This window comes from Hibiscus syriacus, unplaced genomic scaffold (assembly GCF_006381635.1).
Source record: "Hibiscus syriacus cultivar Baekdansim isolate YM2019G1 unplaced genomic scaffold, ASM638163v2 tig00110307_pilon, whole genome shotgun sequence".
Lineage (NCBI taxonomy): Eukaryota > Viridiplantae > Streptophyta > Magnoliopsida > Malvales > Malvaceae > Hibiscus > Hibiscus syriacus.
Genome location: NW_024062674.1, coordinates 1,057,982 through 1,077,701, shown reverse-complemented (window position 1 = coordinate 1,077,701; position 19,720 = coordinate 1,057,982). Strand labels below are relative to the sequence as shown.

At 33.7% G+C, this 19,720-nt stretch overlaps 1 protein-coding gene across 1 annotated transcript; it reads right to left on the bottom strand.

The window, feature by feature from the left end:
• Positions 1 to 1,760: 1,760 nt before the first annotated feature.
• Positions 1,761 to 11,733, bottom strand: LOC120116944 (nuclear pore complex protein NUP93A-like). The gene is made up of 15 exons (XM_039137319.1): positions 11,613 to 11,733; positions 9,666 to 9,757; positions 9,421 to 9,487; positions 8,931 to 8,990; positions 7,162 to 7,251; positions 6,633 to 6,902; positions 6,217 to 6,312; positions 6,006 to 6,140; positions 5,721 to 5,774; positions 5,546 to 5,629; positions 4,901 to 4,987; positions 3,933 to 4,832; positions 3,379 to 3,560; positions 2,409 to 2,700; positions 1,761 to 2,166 (listed from the first exon to the last, which is right to left on the bottom strand). The coding sequence occupies exons 1-15, from the start codon at positions 11,712 to 11,714 to the stop codon at positions 2,089 to 2,091; spliced, it is 2,589 nt and encodes an 862-aa protein (XP_038993250.1). The 5' UTR covers positions 11,715 to 11,733; the 3' UTR covers positions 1,761 to 2,088.
• Positions 11,734 to 19,720: the final 7,987 nt, after the last annotated feature.

Below are 19,720 nucleotides of genomic sequence, written 5' to 3'. Positions count from 1 at the left end.
ATAAATTACTAATTAATAATTACTATTAATGTTCTAATATGTTAATTTTCTAATAAATAACAAGAAAATTACTAAATTATTAATTTACTACATCCAAAAACTAAACCCTACATAGTATTAGTAGATTTTGATGATTTTTTTATTAAGTTTGTTAATTTATGTTCATATTAAGTTCTACATTATATTAATAGATTTTATCTATAGTTAAAAAACAAGGTAAAAATTATGGTAAGCTTAACGAGCAACAAACGAGTCGAACAATAATTTTTTTAAATGAGAACGAGTAGAGCAAAATTTTAACAAACTTAACGAGTCGAGTCAAACAACAAAATTTTTTTAACGAACACAAATTGAACTCGCTCGATAAACCCTCCTAATCTCTTACAAAATACAAGGAGAATAGAATATTATAAAACCTAAATTGAACTGCCAGTTATTTTAATTTTGTTATATTTCACCTGTTTACCTTGACTCTTGCTCTCAATAATAGTTTTCTGCTCCTGATATATAAATACATTAAACCACAAATAGACATATAAACAATTCGAACATTCAGCGATCTGTTTATGAATGAACATAAACAAGATCTTATGTTCGTTTAATTAAATGAACAAACACGAATAAAGAGCTCGTTCGTTCATTTATGTTCGTAAACATTCAATAATTTGTTCATTTATGTTCGCTCATTTATTTTTGTTTATCTTTGTTCGTTTATATTCAACACAATCTCCAAACATAATAAATTTTAACCTTAAACTCATTAATATTTTAAAATTCAATTAATTTTAAACCCAAATAAAAAAGAATCAATTAAATAAATTATAAACCCTAAAATTATTTGAAAATAATTTTTTATTCTCAAATATAAACCCAATTAGTTTTATGTCGGTTCGTTTACGCTCTTACGTTCATGTCTGTTTGCACTCGTTTGTTTATATTCGTTTATCACTTTAACAAATAAACAAACTATATTTCATAACTGATGAACATGAACAAGAAATTTTATTCATTTAGTTGTTCATGTTCGTTCGTTTGTTCAACTAAAGTTAAACGAACGAACATTGACATACCCTAGTTCGTATTCATTTACAGGCCTAATTACAAAACTAAGCATTGGATTGACATGTTAAATTAGTTATGGCAATTGGTTGCGGGTTCCGCTTTCGTATAACACCATCACCAGAATCATACTCATTGGCGCTCGATCTATACAATCCCAGTATGATATAGACCTGATTTGCTATCGACTCAAATTCAATATCTCACTCGACCCAATTTATCAGACTAGAAATAAATTTAAACTATCCGATTTATGAGACTCGAAATAAATTTAAATTAAATATGATCTGGGTTAAACCTAATTTAAATATAATTTAGATCTAAATTGACCCGACCAAAATCCAAATAACCCGATTGTCACCTCTAACAGGTGCCGGTTGAACAATCTGAGCTGCCTTACACTTTAGAGAGAATTAATTGAAGAGAGGATTTCTTAAAATATTCTCTAATTCAAGACGGGTTTGGAACAAGTAAAACACCCTACAAAACCAATTCAGATTTCAGGTGGAGGATAATACTTCTCGAGTCGGTATCGAGACCGTAAAAAATCCAACCCTACCCAATTAATGTCGATCCCTATATTAAACTAGTTAAAAAAGCAATGAAATTAAAGCTAACTATCAAGTAAAACAAGAAAAAAAAACAATGGAGATGGATGATTTCAACACCCACAAAAATAAAAGTGAACAAAACGATCTCCATTACACGAGCTTGATACTTGATAGACATTCAATGTTCTTGAAATTATGTTCAAATATGAAAATTATGGTTACTCTGAGCAAACTAAATAATTAAAACCGACATTTGTTGATTTTATGAGATTCTACCGGCATGCGTGTACATTACAATACACTAACAACATAAATGCACATACAAGACACGGTTAAATTCGTAGGCTATACTAAAATTGACTCAAATATCAACTCAACTCGTTAAAAATGGAACAAATATCTCACAGATAAGCAAGTTCTGGCCATCTCCAGCCTCCGCATCATGCAAATGGCCCAACGGCACCACCAGCAATTCGTTTTACAAGCTTCTTGCAACCTTTTCGTATAAATCACGTGGCCAATTCTGATGCAGATTATTAGCAAGGAAGGTTGCAATCTGCAAACACCAAGATACCATTATAATTACCCATAATCAAACAAACAAATGCCATACTTGTTTTTTCCTTCTCTCAACCCTGTTTCTGTTTTCCCTTATCATAAGGGGCTTGTAAAGGTTGGGTTTTTATGCTTCATTGTTTCGAAAAGCACCAATCGATAGCCATATAAAAAAGTGCGGAATTTTACACCCATTTCTGATAATGGAAACTGAGATTGCTATTTAAAGAGACCAATATTTACCTTTGATCTCATCGCACGAAGTGACCCATCTGTATCGGTCACATTGTCCAAACAAGTTAGAGCGACCTTTAGCAAGTCCGGCACACAAGCTTGGACATGATGGGACAAATTCTGAAACACATCAGGAGTAATATCGGGTGCTCGTGGATACAATGGAAGGAATGGAAGCCTGGCAACTTCCCTTAGAGCATCAAGGTACTGGCCCAGTCTTGTCAACTTGTGGATAGATAGTATTGCCTCAAGCTGCCGCAATACAGTTTGCTGCTCCAAAACATTTTCCCTCTCTTGAAGACTGGACAATAAATCCAAAAGTTACAATAACGTCCAGAGAAAGCAGGAAGATAAGACCGTATAAAGATTAGAAAAATACAACAATGAAAACAACTGAGAAAAAGGTCACTAAAACATCTCAACCTCAATAATAATGCATGGAATGTGCCAAAACTCAAGAGGAAATGTTAAGTAATATCTAGAGGCAACAGAAGAATTGTTTCTAAAAGAAAGCATCCCACATTTCTTTTTGGCAATTGAAAAAAAAAATCCCACATGATCAGAGATATTTATTAAACAAGCTCATAATAAATACAAAAATCACCGACTACAGAAGCACTGCAAATTTACGGGCAAATTTGAGACTGTTTTCTGAATTTCCCAGTGAGCAAATCATTATTGATGACAATCGCTACCAAATATAGGCACACATGGTAATTTAACATGAAGATGGTTCAAGACTTTCATAACTGGAGCTTAATCTCTTTCTTTTGGGATAAACTGTCTTGAGTGTTAGCACAACCTGATCCCAGGCAAGAATATAAGTTAAAGTGGTTTCTTCTACAAAACATTTACCAGAACGTAGGACAACACAATAAGTAAAATACCAGTAGGTTTGTGATATCAAACAAGTATATCCTAACACCTGGAACAGCCATATTTTAATAAAGAACGAGCGAATGCATGGAATTCAAACAACCTGACTTCAGGATAATATTTGAAAGTCTCCAAGATCTCATTTCCAGAATGAATGAGACCCGCAGTTCGACTCTCGCCATCCAATCTACCACGCGTTAGAGCACAAATTGCTTCGGATAGGCACTTATTTATTGTATCCAACGCCATAGAAAATGCCCCAATTCTCTTCTGAATCTCTATAGACTGAAGTTGGAGAAAAAATTATATAAAAGAAAAAAACCAAGTCATTATTAACAAATAAAAGAAACTAAGGTCAAATGTGGAACCCAGATACAACATTAAAGCAAACCAAATAAGTTTAGAACATGAGGATATAAAAGGGAGCAAACAGACATAAATATAGCATCTAGAGGGCAAAACAATGACTAATAAAACATGAGAGAGATAAATGGGGGAAAGAATATGAGAAGGAATCAACATGACAAACTGTAAATATCAAAGATGATTGTTTGGAATTGTCAACATTCACCCAAATTTCAGCTTCAATTTAAAAAAATCTAAGTGTGACAGCAATTACCAAAACCATAAAATTTGTTGTAGCAAAGAGAGACTTACTTTGTCATACAGCCCTGCCTCTTGACACTGGTGTGCAGCTTCAAGTAGAAACTGTTGTCTTGATTTATGATCAGTCAAAAATCGCCCCAGTTCACCTTCCTCTCCAGCACCTCTTGAACCAAGTAAAAAATAGATCCCACCATCTCGTAACAATAGCTCAGTAAGAAGCTGCTTCAGCATTAAGTTCCTCTGCCTTTGCTGATCCATACTGCCTCTCCCAGTCCATGACACATGCCCACCGCCCACTGCAGCAGCAGCTAGCGCATAATATTCTAGAGTCATTTCGAGGTTACCAATCCGTAGGTGCATAGAGCCATACTGCTTAATAATGCTGGATGCTTCGGCGTAAACATCCATCACCCCAGGTTTTTGCCCAGCTCCAGCACCATCAGAGAGGACACCATTGTCTGCTAGCACAATTGCTATGTGGACAGCATCAATGTTGTATTCTTCATCACCTACTTTTGACAAATACAAAATAGCTGATATCAACTGGATACTTAAAAGCAAGACATACGGGTATACTAGAGGGTCCTTTCCATTTTTTGTGTAATATGATGGCTCGAATTTGTTTAGGTAAGCTTGCAAATCATCCAGACTGTATGGTAATAAACCCTCATTCATAATGACTGACGAGGTTCCACCAGGAAGGTCACGTACTGCAGCCAATATGAACCACAGGAAATCCTCTATAGTACTAAAAAGCGACGGTAGCTCTCTGAGGAGACGGTCAATATGCCTGCGAGAACCAGATATGATAGCATAGAGCAACATTTTTTTCTTATCATATGCAGCCCGACCAACCCGATCGCCCATTCTGAACATTTTTTCACACTCTTCTGCAGCAGCAACTGCAATATCCGCTGGAACCATGCCTCCATTGTTAATCCACTCCGTAAGCTGTCAAAAAAAGAACTATGTAATGCTAATTGTGAAGCTTAAAGGATTGAACGGTATACAATTAGTACCAGTGGAGCAAACTGATGAGATGCACGGGACGAGAGGGCAATTTGTCTTGCTTCATCATAATAACCAGACCTCAAGCAAAAGTAAATCTGTTACACAAAAAGATTGGATTCTTAGTGAAACTTAGTCATTTGAGAAGGGAAAGGGTAAAATATCGGTCAACTACACACTTAAGGATATTTCCAAAATTTTGCAACGAAAACCTAATGGAAAGCGCATTAGGGTGCTGTGCGAGAAATATCCAAAGTTTACCCAAACTTGTAAATGAATCAAAGCTTAGTTTCGCAAATGAAACCAGGGAAAGAAATCATATTCATCATTCATATTTAGGACAATGCTACTTTCATACAATCATGTAAGCAAAGATTTAACACTTTAACACTTCAAGGCACAGTAAAAGCATCCATATCTTATGTCTCAACTATCTTGAACAAAGGAGCATACAAGTACTTTAATAAAGAAAAAGAAAAACTAAATTGGAAGAGAAACCATAATATTTGAAAACCTGTTCCATAATTTATAATGAAACTGAAAAAAGTAACATTAAGATAACAAATAATAAGTCAAAATCCAGATAGTTTACACCTTATAATTGAATTTTCATCACGAATTTGGCTTTAAATAAAACAAGCACAATTAAATAAAACCTGTTGCCAAGTAGTATCAACAGGAGGCTGCCTTTGAGCATCACCAGCATCAAAATCCAAAATTCCATAATCCCTCAAACGAATCTAGACAGACATAGAAAACAGCCTTTAAATAAAGAACATTAACACGATAAAGTTGAACAATCAATTTGGAGCCAAATAGCAAGAAGCAGACCCGGAGAAAGGCACGAACTCTATGCAAATTTCCAACAGCTCCACCAAGAGCAGCCTGCATTGAAGTAAAAGAATGAAATATCAGCACTGGTACCAGTTCAGCATATGAGACAAGTTACAGCAACATGGAAGACTACTCAATTCTTACAATAAACTAAGAAAACAGAAAATAACATCAGAATTTTTTAACAGAAAAGTTGATAGCCGTAAATATTACAACCAAGAATGATTTCAGCATTTTTTATTAGCAGAAGAAGAATAAAATGTTGCAATAGAAGATTCTTACTTGCGCAGGATGGCTTTGTAATGTATCCATAATGTATTTCTCATGTCCCCATTCCAGGTGATTCCTCGCACCAATTACTAATGACATCTTTCTTGAGACACTCCGTTGCATTGTTGAATCCTCACCCATTAATGCCTAACAGAACATTTAGTTAATCACTAATCATTTATCTGACAGAAACAAGCATGAGTAACAATAGTATGTAACATACCTGAATAAGATGCCACATTTTCTGCATGTTAACTGATTTGCCACCAGATGCTTCAGTACCCAAACTCTCATAAGCAGCCTTAAAAGCTGTGGCAGGCTAAAACAAATATGTAAAATCAATAATCATGAATAAATAATAATAATAATAATAATAATGACGACAACAACAACAAAGGATTCAGACAAAAATGTATAATTAACTCAATGCAGAAAAAGTTTCAGACAAAAATGAGAAAGATGGACAGTATCGGACACGAATGTATAATAACCACATAAGAGGTGTATGCACAAACATACATAACACATTACTATTAAAGAAGCAAATACAAAACTTCTAGGAGGATATCTAGTTGTAATGATTTTGGAAAATGGCACAACCAGTTTTTATAACTTGAAAGGAAAGACTGTCGCCCTTACTTTATATGGCAAGCCCTTTTGTCTTGCATTGTTCAAATTTCTAACAACTTCAGCATATACTGACATTTTTTTCTCGACAACTGGCTTGCTAGCTAAAGGTACAAGCTCCATGCCAGAAGGACCTGATGAAACCAGAGAACTAGAAGCCATGGAAACTATTTGCGCAGAATGAGAACCACTAATGCTTTTATCAATCATGTTAGCCTTAGGCAATGTTGAAATCCTGTTCAAGCTCTGTAAGAAGTCACGTTTTTCTTTTTGCCAGTCTTCCTGCAATGCATTAGGCACCACCATCAATCAATCGTGTAAAAACAAAAATATACTCTGTCCTAATCATCATCAATTTGTTAATAGTTATGTTTGATGTATCAAAGAGTTTCATCATGTCTTTTGGTGCTACATAATTACTTGATAAACAAGAAACCCACAGATCAAAATTATATGTACAGCATAAAATATATAAATTTCCCATAAGAGAAAAAATACAGAAAATATTCTTCCCTTACACTCAAAAGTGGATGATACAAACCTCCAACACTTTCATCATATAATCATTAAAACTTCGGAGGTTATCTTTTTGAGCTTCTTGGATGGCCGAAACCATTGCCATCTCATGAACCTGAGATCAAAACATTCCAAAAAAGGGAACTCCAAAATTAAGCAGCAGTAGCCTGTTGAGGAGTGACCAAATGGCAGAATTTACTTAGTAAGATAAACAATGACAACTATCTTACTTGGGGGATAAGAGTCAAATAGGGCATATGTCCAATACAGGCATGCTCAATTTTTTTTGGTTTTATTAATGTCGAAGATCATACCACCATACTCGTGTCTGAATATGTTAGGCATGAGTATCAGACACAGGTGCTTCGATAAAAATGAATGAAGACTTGTTCAAAATAGCAACATCCAAGACACCTTACTTGAATTTCTTATATGATGATCATATGAATATATACTGAACAACCTGATGATTATAACAGGGGAAAAAATACATAACAGCACAGCACTTATGCATAATATGCCCTATGCAATTTCCACCACAAAAACACAAATGAAAACTGCAGTACCTCCATAACCTGCTTTATAGTAGGTTATACAATACATCTAATTCTAAAATTTTCAAAAATAAAGTTTCCTTTCATGAAGCACCATATGCAGAACGAAAATCTATAATCATGCCAAATACCCTCCTGTAAAACCAACCGTAAATACAAAAAAAATGATATAAAAAATAAATATGGTGGGGAAACAAGTTACAAGAACAAGAAATATAATCAAACGCTCGATGTGAATGGAAAAATGTATCCTTAACTTTCCATATAGAAGGGAATTAAATCCCTAGATGGCAGGAAGCCAGGAAAAAGGGTTAGCACCCCATCCGCTCAGGGATTCCACCCCCTAAGGGAGTATATTTAAGAAGAAAAATAAGCATCCATTTTGCATTAAAAAAACACACTAATTCCATGATTTGTCTATTACTTGGTTCGCATTGAGCTTATGTTCTTAGCAACCATATTGAAATAATTCACACAACACACAGCAGTGCATATAAAGTAAAGACAGTTGGGTACAAACAAGTTACATGAACAACAAATATTCCCGTGCACTTTAGCTAACTCTTTAAGAGGAGAATAAATATAATTTTTAGTTAGTAGAATAGGGGAGAATAAACCCTTGGAATGGTAGTAAGCCAGGAACCTGGGTTAGAACCCCTGCCTTGCAGTAATTCCACCCTAAGGGAATAGATTTGAAGAAGTTCCCATTTTGCATGGAAAAGAACATCCAAAAGGGCAACAGTTAAACAATGCCATCTTTTATCTCATTATTTTGTTCACTGACTTTAACAGTCAAATTAAAATAATACAGCAATGCATATAAACATAAACTAGAGAAAGGCTTAATAAGTAACATGAGATACTATCATACACCTGATGCAACTTTGTAAGAAAAGAACTATACTTTTTTTTTTTTTGCATTTCGTGGATTTAAGGGGAGTAAACCCCTGGAAATGGCAGGTCAGGAAATTGGGTTAAAACCCCAGCCATGCAGAAATTCCACCTCCAAAGGGAAAAGGATTGAAGAAATATCCATTTTGCATGCAAAAGAATATTCAAATGTTCAACCAGTTTAAATAATCATTCTAAACTAAAAAGTCAAATTGCAATAATTCCCTCATGCATAACTGCTATATGCTCTAACACGAAAGAAATGTCATTAGCCAGGGAACATACCAGTGATTGACCATTGTAAATGAAAATGAAATTATAAGCATTAAATTGGAAGGGAAAACACTACCTGCTGCAGATACTCCTCAACACTTGTTGCTTCAGCAGGGAAAACATCCTCAAACGTGGTCTTTGGAAAAAATGATCAATTAGAGGGAAAAATGGTTTGTGAGGTTGGAGTCAAAGTGAATAAAGAACTATGGAAGTAAAAAAAGGAACTCAAAGCAAGAGTGTGAAGCAATCTATGGAAAAGCTCTCAAAATTGAAATCCTTAGCGTTGAATACATTTAGATACCAAAGTAGTATTTATACAATAAAAATCAAAAGCTGGGATCAAATATCAATTAATAATAGCCTTATTCATTAAACTTTGGAGAGAAATATCCTTTCTTGGCATATTAACCTATATAAAAAAAGTACTAATATCTACTCCCTAAATATTCATTAAATAAAGCCATCTAAAAACAGGTAAAAATTTACAAAAGATTTTAGATGATTATTGAGTAGCTGAAGAAGCTTAGCTACAATAAATCAAAATGTGGAATGTGAGATCTATTTACCTTCAATTCAAAAGACTTCAGATCGCGTGTAAGCTGCTCAGCATTGATTCCCTCACGTGCAAGTAACCTTAAAATGCAATTATTTCATTAGGTAAACAAGAAATCCGCATAATTAAACGAAAGATAGCCTGCCATATTGTTGTTTAAAACCCAAGTCAACAACCAACAACTTCCTCTCACTTTCTAAGCCAGCATTCTATCAGTTAAACTTAAAGTAAATACAAGAATTAAAATCCTAGAATTACCGTGTGGCAGCAATAGATTGGGAAGGAGCCTCAGTTCTTAAGGTTTTTGCCTTGAGTTTCTTTGATAGTGCTTCTAATTGATCCAAGTTTCTCTGAATAAATATAATTAACGTAACAAAAGTCAATATAAACCAGATGTATACTTGAACTTCATTCAGTTAAAAGAAATTAAGGACAAAACTCCATTTGTTTGAACCAACAAATAAATAAACCTCCAACCAAGGTTTTTATACTAATATCAAAGATTAACTTGAATATCATTAAATTCCATAGAAATTTATAAAAAGAAAAATACCACTAAAACTTACTGATAAAATCAAGGATATAGTAAGTTCATATAATATCATCATAATAACATCTAATCAGTTAGATCAATAAATAATCAATAGTAGCATAGATGCCAAGATCCTCAAACAATGGAAAAAGGGATAATTAGAGTGAATATTATGAATATCATAACTCATGCTTCCAACCAAAACATGCAAATCAATATGGCCGAAATGGGGAGAATATATTATATTATTATAATATAATGGATGAACAAAATCAAATTTGAATTTAAATCTAAAAGCGACAACACATATTACAATTATGATGTGTTCCTACATTATTTTGGCCAAAATGTCTATAAATTTTCCTTAACCTCCAGGCTATATCTCTGAAAAGAAATATTCTGATGAATCCCCATTACTTGGTGAAAAAAGAATATTAAGTTGATCAGATTATATATTAAAGCAATCAACATATGTTGACAGAAAAAGGTCTCTGCCAAGCTTAATTTTCCATCATTAATAGACATGTGAAATTCAATGTCTTGATTTTCATATTTTCACTTTGATTAAGCAGAGCACATAAATAGAGCATTGCCAGATTAATGATATAAACCACATCAGCTGAATTAATCTCAACAAGCAAACATATATAGGAAAACAGATTGGTTCTTTGTCCATAGTAAAACATCCTCGGTCATTATATTAGAGCATAGAGATGAACCAGATATTAGTACTGGACTGACATTTAGCAGAGCTTTCTGCTCTCTATTCTCTTGAACAATGTAGGATCATAAAACCCAAAACTCCTAACTTCACGTCATGCTAGCACATTTTCTCACAACCAGAGAGTAAAGGAGATACAAAACCTTAATTAGACTCGAAAAAATAAGTTCCTTTCTATTTTAATTTGCACCAGGAAAAGAAGTGAAAATGTCAGGATTTTAACAGTCTTTTCCTGTTCCAAAGCTGCAAAAATCCAAATACAGCATTACATCTGTGGCGATCAATTCTAGTTCCTTAGTCACAACTACTACTCCTCATTTTCCACAATTTCAAGGCACTGAATGAAGCATTAACAGCTAAATACATCTGGTCAAGTATAGAAGATAGAACTGGGTTCTCAACTCATAATATCGGAAAAATTTTCTGATTTCCTCATCATCCAAGCAATTTTCCCATCAACTAAACTCAAAAGATCAGACGATTAAATGCTAGCAGGTATTTTGAGTCATGAGATTCCAGATTTCCTTGGACGAACAAAATCTTGAACTAAACAATGTTATTAGAAATCAATATTATTCAATCCTGGCAACTTTTGCATATTGACCCTAACCCTGTAATTTCCGTTTCCTTCCCTATATTTTCTAACATGAAGTCGTGATCGTTTTCTTCTTTACATTTTTTCCGGAAATGAGAAAAAGAACACTACAAAACCTAAATGAGACTTAAGAAATTCCATTTAAAAAAACTTAATTTACAGAATATATGAACCATTGAAGACTTCCCACACTTGGATACCGTGAAAAGGGAAAAAGAAATCAAATCCTATTTGTTTTCTCTTTTGCCAACGTTTTCTCGAGTCATTAAAAAGTTAGGATTCTGGATTCAGGCGTTAGCTGCATTTTTTATTGAAAAGGAAAGGAGACAATGAATAAAAAATAATAGAAAGAAGCACCTGGAGAGGAGGAAACTGAGCAGAAGGAGCAGCTTGCTCGAGAAGCTTGGAGGAAGAGTGGAGAAGATCGGTCCAGCTGCTCATGTCTTGCTCACTCGCCATTGCTAAGCTTTCCGTTCTCATCTGAGAGGGAAATATCGAATTTTAGCCTTTTATACTAAAACCCTAAATTAAAAAAACAATTTTTTATGTACTTGTGATACCCTAAATTAAAAAAAATGTAAAGTATAGTAATGGTCATCCAACTTTTAAAATTTGTAATACAGTCTCCTAATATTTAGTCCGTTTGTAATATGGTCTCTAATATTTAGTTTGTTTGTAATATGGTCCTCGACGTAACCGGTCGTTACATTGTCGTTAGTACGTTTGCAATATGGTCACTGGACTTTTCAGGCGCTTGCATTTAGGTCCCTCAACTTTTAAAACTTACAAAACAATCCTAAATTTCATTCTAAACCCTAAATTTCTTTTTGATCTCGAATTTTTTTTTCACTTCTCTCTTCTCATTTCTAGCATAACTTTTCAGTCGGGGATGCAAGGAAAATTCTAATCTAACTTTGAATTATGTTGAGGTGTTGGCTTGAATAAGAGTCCATTGAGAGAAGACTCGACTAAGGGACTATCGGGACCATCAACGATTCAAGGTATAATGTTAGATACATGTCATCTCAGGTGAAGCATAGATGTTCGATGAAATGCTTGTGAGAAAAAATGGGGTTAGAAATGCATAGTTGACAATAAGATGAACTAAGTATCATTGTTGAAAGTCGCCAACAAAGCTGGAATTATTTTGTAAATGGCATATAATAATTTCTTCGTTTAATCTTTGTGGTTAAAGATTTACCAACAGATGATCAAATATAATGAAATCCCAAACAGCGCATTCAGCTTTCAGCCTCTTTCACTCATATGCACTCTCGTTTGGTTTTTGTTCTTTATTTTTTCGCCATGTACAATTTTACATGTGAACCTAAAAGAGACTGGTGAACCTAAAAGAAATTTTATCTCACAAGTATTTGATTGGCTCATGGATAAAGGGTTGTATATTTACGCATAGTTTTTTAAGTTATTATATTGATTTTAACCTTGGATTTTGTTTTACGTTTCAATGAAAGTATTGATTAGTTAAATTTTCAATAGCTTGATGATCCGATTATTTCTTCTTAAATTTTTTAAAAAGAATTATTAAACCCTTAAATCTTCGTTTCCTATCATTGATCGTCATTCGCAACAAGATTAATATCAAAATGTTTCTCACTCCTCTTTCTTTCTTATCAGATTTATTTTTCATAAAAATCCACTCAAAATCGATGAAAATTAAAGAACAAAAACCAAACGAGAGTGTGTGTGAGCGAAAGAGACTGAGAGGTGAATGTGATGTTTGGGATTTCATTATATTTGATCATCTGTTGAAAATCTTTAAGCATAAGCATTAAACGAAGAAATTATTATATGTCATTTATACAAAATAATTCCAGCTTTGTTGGTGATTTTCAACAATGATACTTAGTTCATCTTAGTAGTATTTGTCAACTCTGCATTTCTAACCCCATTTTTTTCTCACAAGCATTTCATCAAACATCTATGCTTCACCTGAGATGACATGTATCTAACATTACACCTTGAATCGTTGATAGTCTCGATAGTCCCTCGGTCGAGTATTCTCTCAATGTACCCTTATTTAAGTTAACACCTCTACATAATTCAAAGTTAGATTAGAATTTCCCATGCATCTCCAACTAAAAAATTACGCTGGAAATGAGAAGAGATAAGCGAAAAAGGAAATTCGATATCGAAAAGGAATTTGGGTTTAGAATGAAATTTAGGATTGTGTTGCAAGTTTTAAAAGTTGGGGGACCTAAATGTAAGCACCTGAAAAGTTAAGTGACCATATGGAAAACATATTAATGGCAGTGCAAAGCCGTCAAACGGTCGGTTACGTCGAGGACCATATTGCAAATAGACTAAATGTTGGGGAACCATATTGCAAACGGACTAAATATTGGGGGATTGTATTGTAAGTTTTAAAAGTTAGGGGACCTAAATGAAAAGTTTAGAAAAGATTAGTGACTATTACTATACTTTACCCTTTAAAAAGAACATTTTTATGTACTTGTGGGATATGCTTGGGTTGGTATTCCTTCTTTTATATCTTCTTTCTGTTTTTCTTGTATTCAAGGAAAGTCGCTAAAAATTTTATTAGTTAAAATATAATTTTAATATTTGATACAAAAAGAAACGTACGAACCATGCTACATCAATAGTTGAAAGTATGATTGTTATTTCTAGAGATTTCGAATTCGAGTACCAACGACTTTTAAACAGGTATTGCTTTATGATCAGTCAAAGATTACTCAAAAAATTATGCAATTGGTTTTTATTAAAAAGGAAAACTATTTAAAATTAGGCATAATACCTAAATAATTGCCCAAACTATACTTTGTTTCTCGAATAGGTACCTATAGTATTTTTTGGACCATCCATATGCCTAACGTTACAAACATGACCACTTTAAGTGCATGAGACATAACGGTCGTTAGTTTTCTCTGTTATGAGACATGTGTCACAATCTATTACTTTTAAAAATTATTTTTTTTTTAAAAATACTCAAATCCCTAAAATTCTCAAATCCCTAAAATTCTCAAATCCTAACACTAACTTGCAGTCGCTGCCCTTTCTGGCCACGACCACCGCCATCGACGTAGTCCATGTCATCATCCTAGTTGTATGTAACCGTAATTGTCGCCGATTAGTTGTCGAAATCGCGTGGGATCACAATTTTCATCATGGGGTTCACGGGGTATAAAACATCGATCTTCGTCGATCGACCGACGGTCGGTCACGATTTCATAGGGTTTTTGGTCGCCGAGGGGAGGTGAGGTCCATTGGAGCTTCGTCGATGGCAAATGGAGGAGATTGACGTTGGTTTAGGGGTTGAAATGAAAATTTTTAGAGTTTTGGGTTTATTTCAAAATTTGTGTGTTTTCTTTTTATAAAATATATAATTTTATTTTTTAAATTTTGTATAAATATTTTAAATTTATCATATTGTGACACGTGTCATTTAACGGAGGAAATTAACACTATTGATGGCCCGGGCACCTAAAGTGGTAACGTTTGTAACGTTAGGTACCTGGATGGGCCAAAAAATACTATAGGCACCTCTTCAGGAAAAAGGGTATAGTTTGGCCACTTATTTGGTTATTAGCCTTAAAATTATAATGAAATTCTCAAGTTAAGCACATAATTAGAATATTTTTCTATAATGATTAATTTAATAAAATATTCACTCGAAATCATATAAAGTATGTATAAGAAAGAGGTTAAAATCCATCCAAAAAACTCGAACAAAACATAGCTATGAATAAATTTAATTGCATCAATAAACGAACCACAGAAAGGGGATTAAACTATTAAAAGACCATCGACAATCGCAAATAAGAATCAATCTTCGTGAAAAAAATATCTACGTACGCAAATCGCATATCAAAATCCAATCTGAGAGTCTAAAACAGAGAAGATCAACAAGATAACATATAAGCATCATCTTGATCATTGGAGACGATGTCAAATTCAACCCTGAAAAAATAGCCAAAAAACTGTCATTACCACTACCACTACTACTACCACCACCACCACCACTATCACTACCACCACTACCACCACTACCACCATTACTACTATCACCACTTCTACTACCACTACTACTGTTACCACTACCACTACTACTATAATAACATGCTCGTTCTGAAAGTAATGGGTTATACAAAAAAGGCTATTTGAGCATGTAAGTTCACACCCTAAGCAGATGTCGCAGTTGATACCAACACTTTGGAAAAAAAATTGATCTTAAACCTCATGGTTGATTTTCGTTCAACCATTGTTACATAATGTGCTTTTTTATTTCCTCAAGAGACTAGTAATTTTTGCACCTTTAACCGATACTCTCTACATAAAGGAATCAAAGAAATTCCCACTACATTGGTTACTTCCATTTGTTTGGGTTTCTTTAGGAATAGTAGCTGCTTTAACATGTGTGGTGGCAAAATGAATTCTCAAGGGAAAAAACAATGAAGGTAAAATAATAGAGTAGTGGCAATGCTCGTGATAAGAGTGGATAGTTGGGGTAATCTCACTGCGCTCACACTTTTTATGGAATAACAAATTGTTAAGTAAAGGTTAAAGGAGGTGTTCATTATTCTTGGCGTAACATCCAAATCTGATCCGACCCAGAATCCGAGAGATTTGGATATGACACGAAACCACCAAAGTGACTAATCGTTTTTTTTTTCTTTTTTTTTTTTGAAAGCATAAGTTACATATAAATCCATCCATAGTTAAAACATGTAACCGTTTAAGTTTTTTACAAATGGGGAGCTCCCGAAATAGTGATTCAAAATAACATCAGAGTTTAACAGAAAGAGTTATGACTCAGTTATACAAAAAAGTCTATGAAATACATACCCACTAAAATAAATGAGAAGTGCTTTAAAGCTTGGTATAATATGGAATCCACAATCTAACGATAAGCTCCTTGAACCGACACCTAAGAACTTGCGAATGGAAAAAATTCCAAATGTTGATCTACACGCTCAGTGCAACACAAATAACTCTACTATAATACGTGCATTAATCACATGCTTATGCTACAAGTATAGTCATGAGGCATCCAAAATACTTCAAGCATGAGGCATAGCAAAATGTCATATACGAGCGAAACATGACATGTATATATATATAGCGGCCTTGCCAACGATTAACGGAAGTGCCTTGCCATTGATACTAAAGTGCATTAGCATTGATAAGAAAGTGCATTATGCACTAATACAAAGTGACTTAGCACTGAAATGAGCATAGTCGAATATCTCAGCATATTCATTAGACGATATTCACACATTTAAATAGCTCTGGTGTCCTCGTCGTTTTCCCGAGTATTGAACAAGGCATAAGTCTTATGAAGTCTTACTTATGTTGATCTTATGTTATCACACAAAGTTATTATTTTCACTTGTAAGGTTTTAATAGGGTATCATCATTAGTCTTAACCTATCTCGGACCCCCTCGGTCTGAAATAGTTTTATAACCCTTACTGTCTATGTAGTATTGATACTCGTCCGTACGGTATCGATAGTGTTCTCACAGCAGCATTAATACTGCCTGAGTATTAGTACCATTTTGGTTCTCTGGAATTTGAGACAGCTCCTCGATATCAATTTTCTTAATTGGAGTATTGGTACCATTTGGCCTTCATGGGTGGTACAACACCGCGGTATCAATACACTGACATAAAGTATCAATACCAATCCTACGGTACTGGTACTATCCTGGGTATCTGTATCATTTTAGCTCTTTAAAATTTACAAGGATATCCTAGTATCGATACCGAACCCTGAGTATCGATACCCCAAGAACAGGGTAATGATACCTGTATATAAAATTCTCTAATTTTAGCCTATTGGATGAACAATATCGGTACCTTAAACCTAAAGGCCCTATTTTACACTAGTAAAACCTTTCAAATAACGCCTAAGACACTCTCAAGGTCCCCAAACATTAATTAAAGCTTTTATGGTTTCAAAAGATCATAAAAGGCCAATTCTTTATTCATGAATAACATCAAATTCCCAAATTCATGTTATAACCAAAACGCACCCAAATGCTTCATGAAATGTATACAAGCAAGAAAATCACATATAACGATCTATGTGGTATAGGTGAGTTAGGAGTGTGTTACCTTAATACTAGCTGATGGAAAACGTCCACAAGATCACCCAAGCACTAACTCCTTCTTGTTCTTGCCTTTGGAGCTTTCACTAACTTCTCTCACTAACCAAAAATAATTAAGAGGATTACTAACTTACTTAAAGACTTTAAATGAGTAGAAATATGATTCTAAACTCTTAGGAACAAATTTGGACCACCCTAGAGCCCTAAAACTCAAAACCTCTCTAAAATCCTCATATTAGTCACCATGACCAAGCTTTAAGATATTGAGCTATAATTGATGCTCTAGGGGAGGAGATTATTGTTCTCACCTTTGCAAATTAGGACTAGGAAAGTGGAGTAACAAACTTATCACATTTGATGGTTTTGTGACAAATAAATAAGAGAAAGATGAAAATGAAGAAGACAAGGAATAATGCATCTCTTCCCAACATATGACCTCACCAACTTAATGAGAATTCAACCTTTGTTCAAATAGTGGGTAAAGTACTCCCTTGGTCCTCCCTCGTTTACTCATAACTTAAGAATACCCTTTTTTTCCTCATCTCTCAATCAAGCCTAAAATCAAGTTATTCATAACCCAATTGTCCTTTGATCCTCCCTCGTTTACTCATAACTTGACAATTTTTTTCTGGCTCTATGAACTTATGGGATATGGTTGGGTTGGTCTTCTTATTTCCGTTTTTACTGTATTTAAGGAAAGTCACTAAAAAATTAATTAGTAAAAATCTAATTTTATATGAAAAGAAATGCACTAAAAAGGTGGCTGTAATGGTTAAAGGGATGGTTATTATTTCTAAAGATCTTGGGGTTGGATACCAACAACTTTTAAATAGATATTACCCTATAAACCGTCCTAATATTATTCAAAAGAATTATACACTTGATTTTATTGAAAAGAAAAAATATTTAAAATTATAACGAGCTTCTTAAGGTAAACACATAATTAGAATATTTTTCTATAATGATTAACATAATAAAATAGTCATTCAAGATTATATAAAGAACATATAAGAAGAAGGTTAAAATTCATCCAAAAAAATTCAAATAAAACATAGTTACAAATAAATTTAACTGCATTGGCAAACAAACGAAAACAATAGATTAAACTATTGAAAAACCATCGATAATCGCAAATCAGAATTGAGCGTCGTGAAAAAAACTATCTACGAATGCAAACCACATATCAAAGTTCAATATAAGAGTCTAAATCAGGGAAGATCAATGGGGTAACATATAAGTTCCATCTTGATTAGTAACGGTGATGTCAAATCCAACCCTGAACAATTTAAACAAAAAAATAGCCAAACGATAAAAACGTATCATGAAGGTTGTTATGATTGATATGAAGCTCAATTGAACAACCAAATTATTTTCCAAGAGGGGGTCAATTGGTTTTTTGGGTTTAGGGAATAAGGAGTAAAAATATAAGAAAATTTGCACAAGGATTTATAGTAGTTCGACTTCTCAACCAAGTCTACATCGACTACCTAAGCTCGTCACTTAGGATTTTCAAACAAATTCACTAATTTTTTCTATCTTTTTCCAAGATCAAGAGACAACCTTAACAAATCCCTAGCTTTTCAAAGGCTAAGATAGAACCAATCCCCTTTACAAAGGATAAGAAATATAAACAAGAAAACCTCTCAAAATGAAGGGTGTTTACAAGATTTAACCTCGTAAGAAAAAAGTAAAAGATTTGCAATGAGCTCAAAACACAAATATTTACAAGAGAAAGGAAAATAAGAATGAAAAACTCTTCTATTGTGTTTGAATGCTTGGATAGGTGTTGTCCAACTTTCTTCAAGTGTCCTCAATTTGTTTTTATATGTTGGAATGAGTTTGTGGTCGTTTCTAGCCATTGGGGATTAATTTTATGCAAAATAAAATTGCCTAGTACAGGAAGTATATGTACTCTTTTAATGAGTATCGGTACTACCTTTGTAATATTTAAATAAACTAGTCGTTAAAGACCGTTGGGCTTGACCAATATCAATACTATGCTTCATGGTATCGATACCACTATGTAAAGTAGTATCAATACCCCTTTGAGTATCGGTACCTATTTTGCAATCTGGAATTTAAGCAATTTGGAAAACAACTGGTAGTATCGATACTACCTTGAGAGTATCGATACTTCTCTTAACTTTGGTATTGGTACCACGTGAACAATATCAATATTGTTCATGCAGTATCGATACTGTAAGAACAATATCAGTACTACATACCTAGAAAAATTGTTTTGTGCTCAAATTCTAGTTTAATGGAATTTGAATTATTTTTGAAAACTTTGAACAAATTCAATCAAATCCAAAAACATTTTGCCTTAATGTGTTATATCAAAACATTATAAAACATGATTCAACAATCTCCTCCTTTTTTAT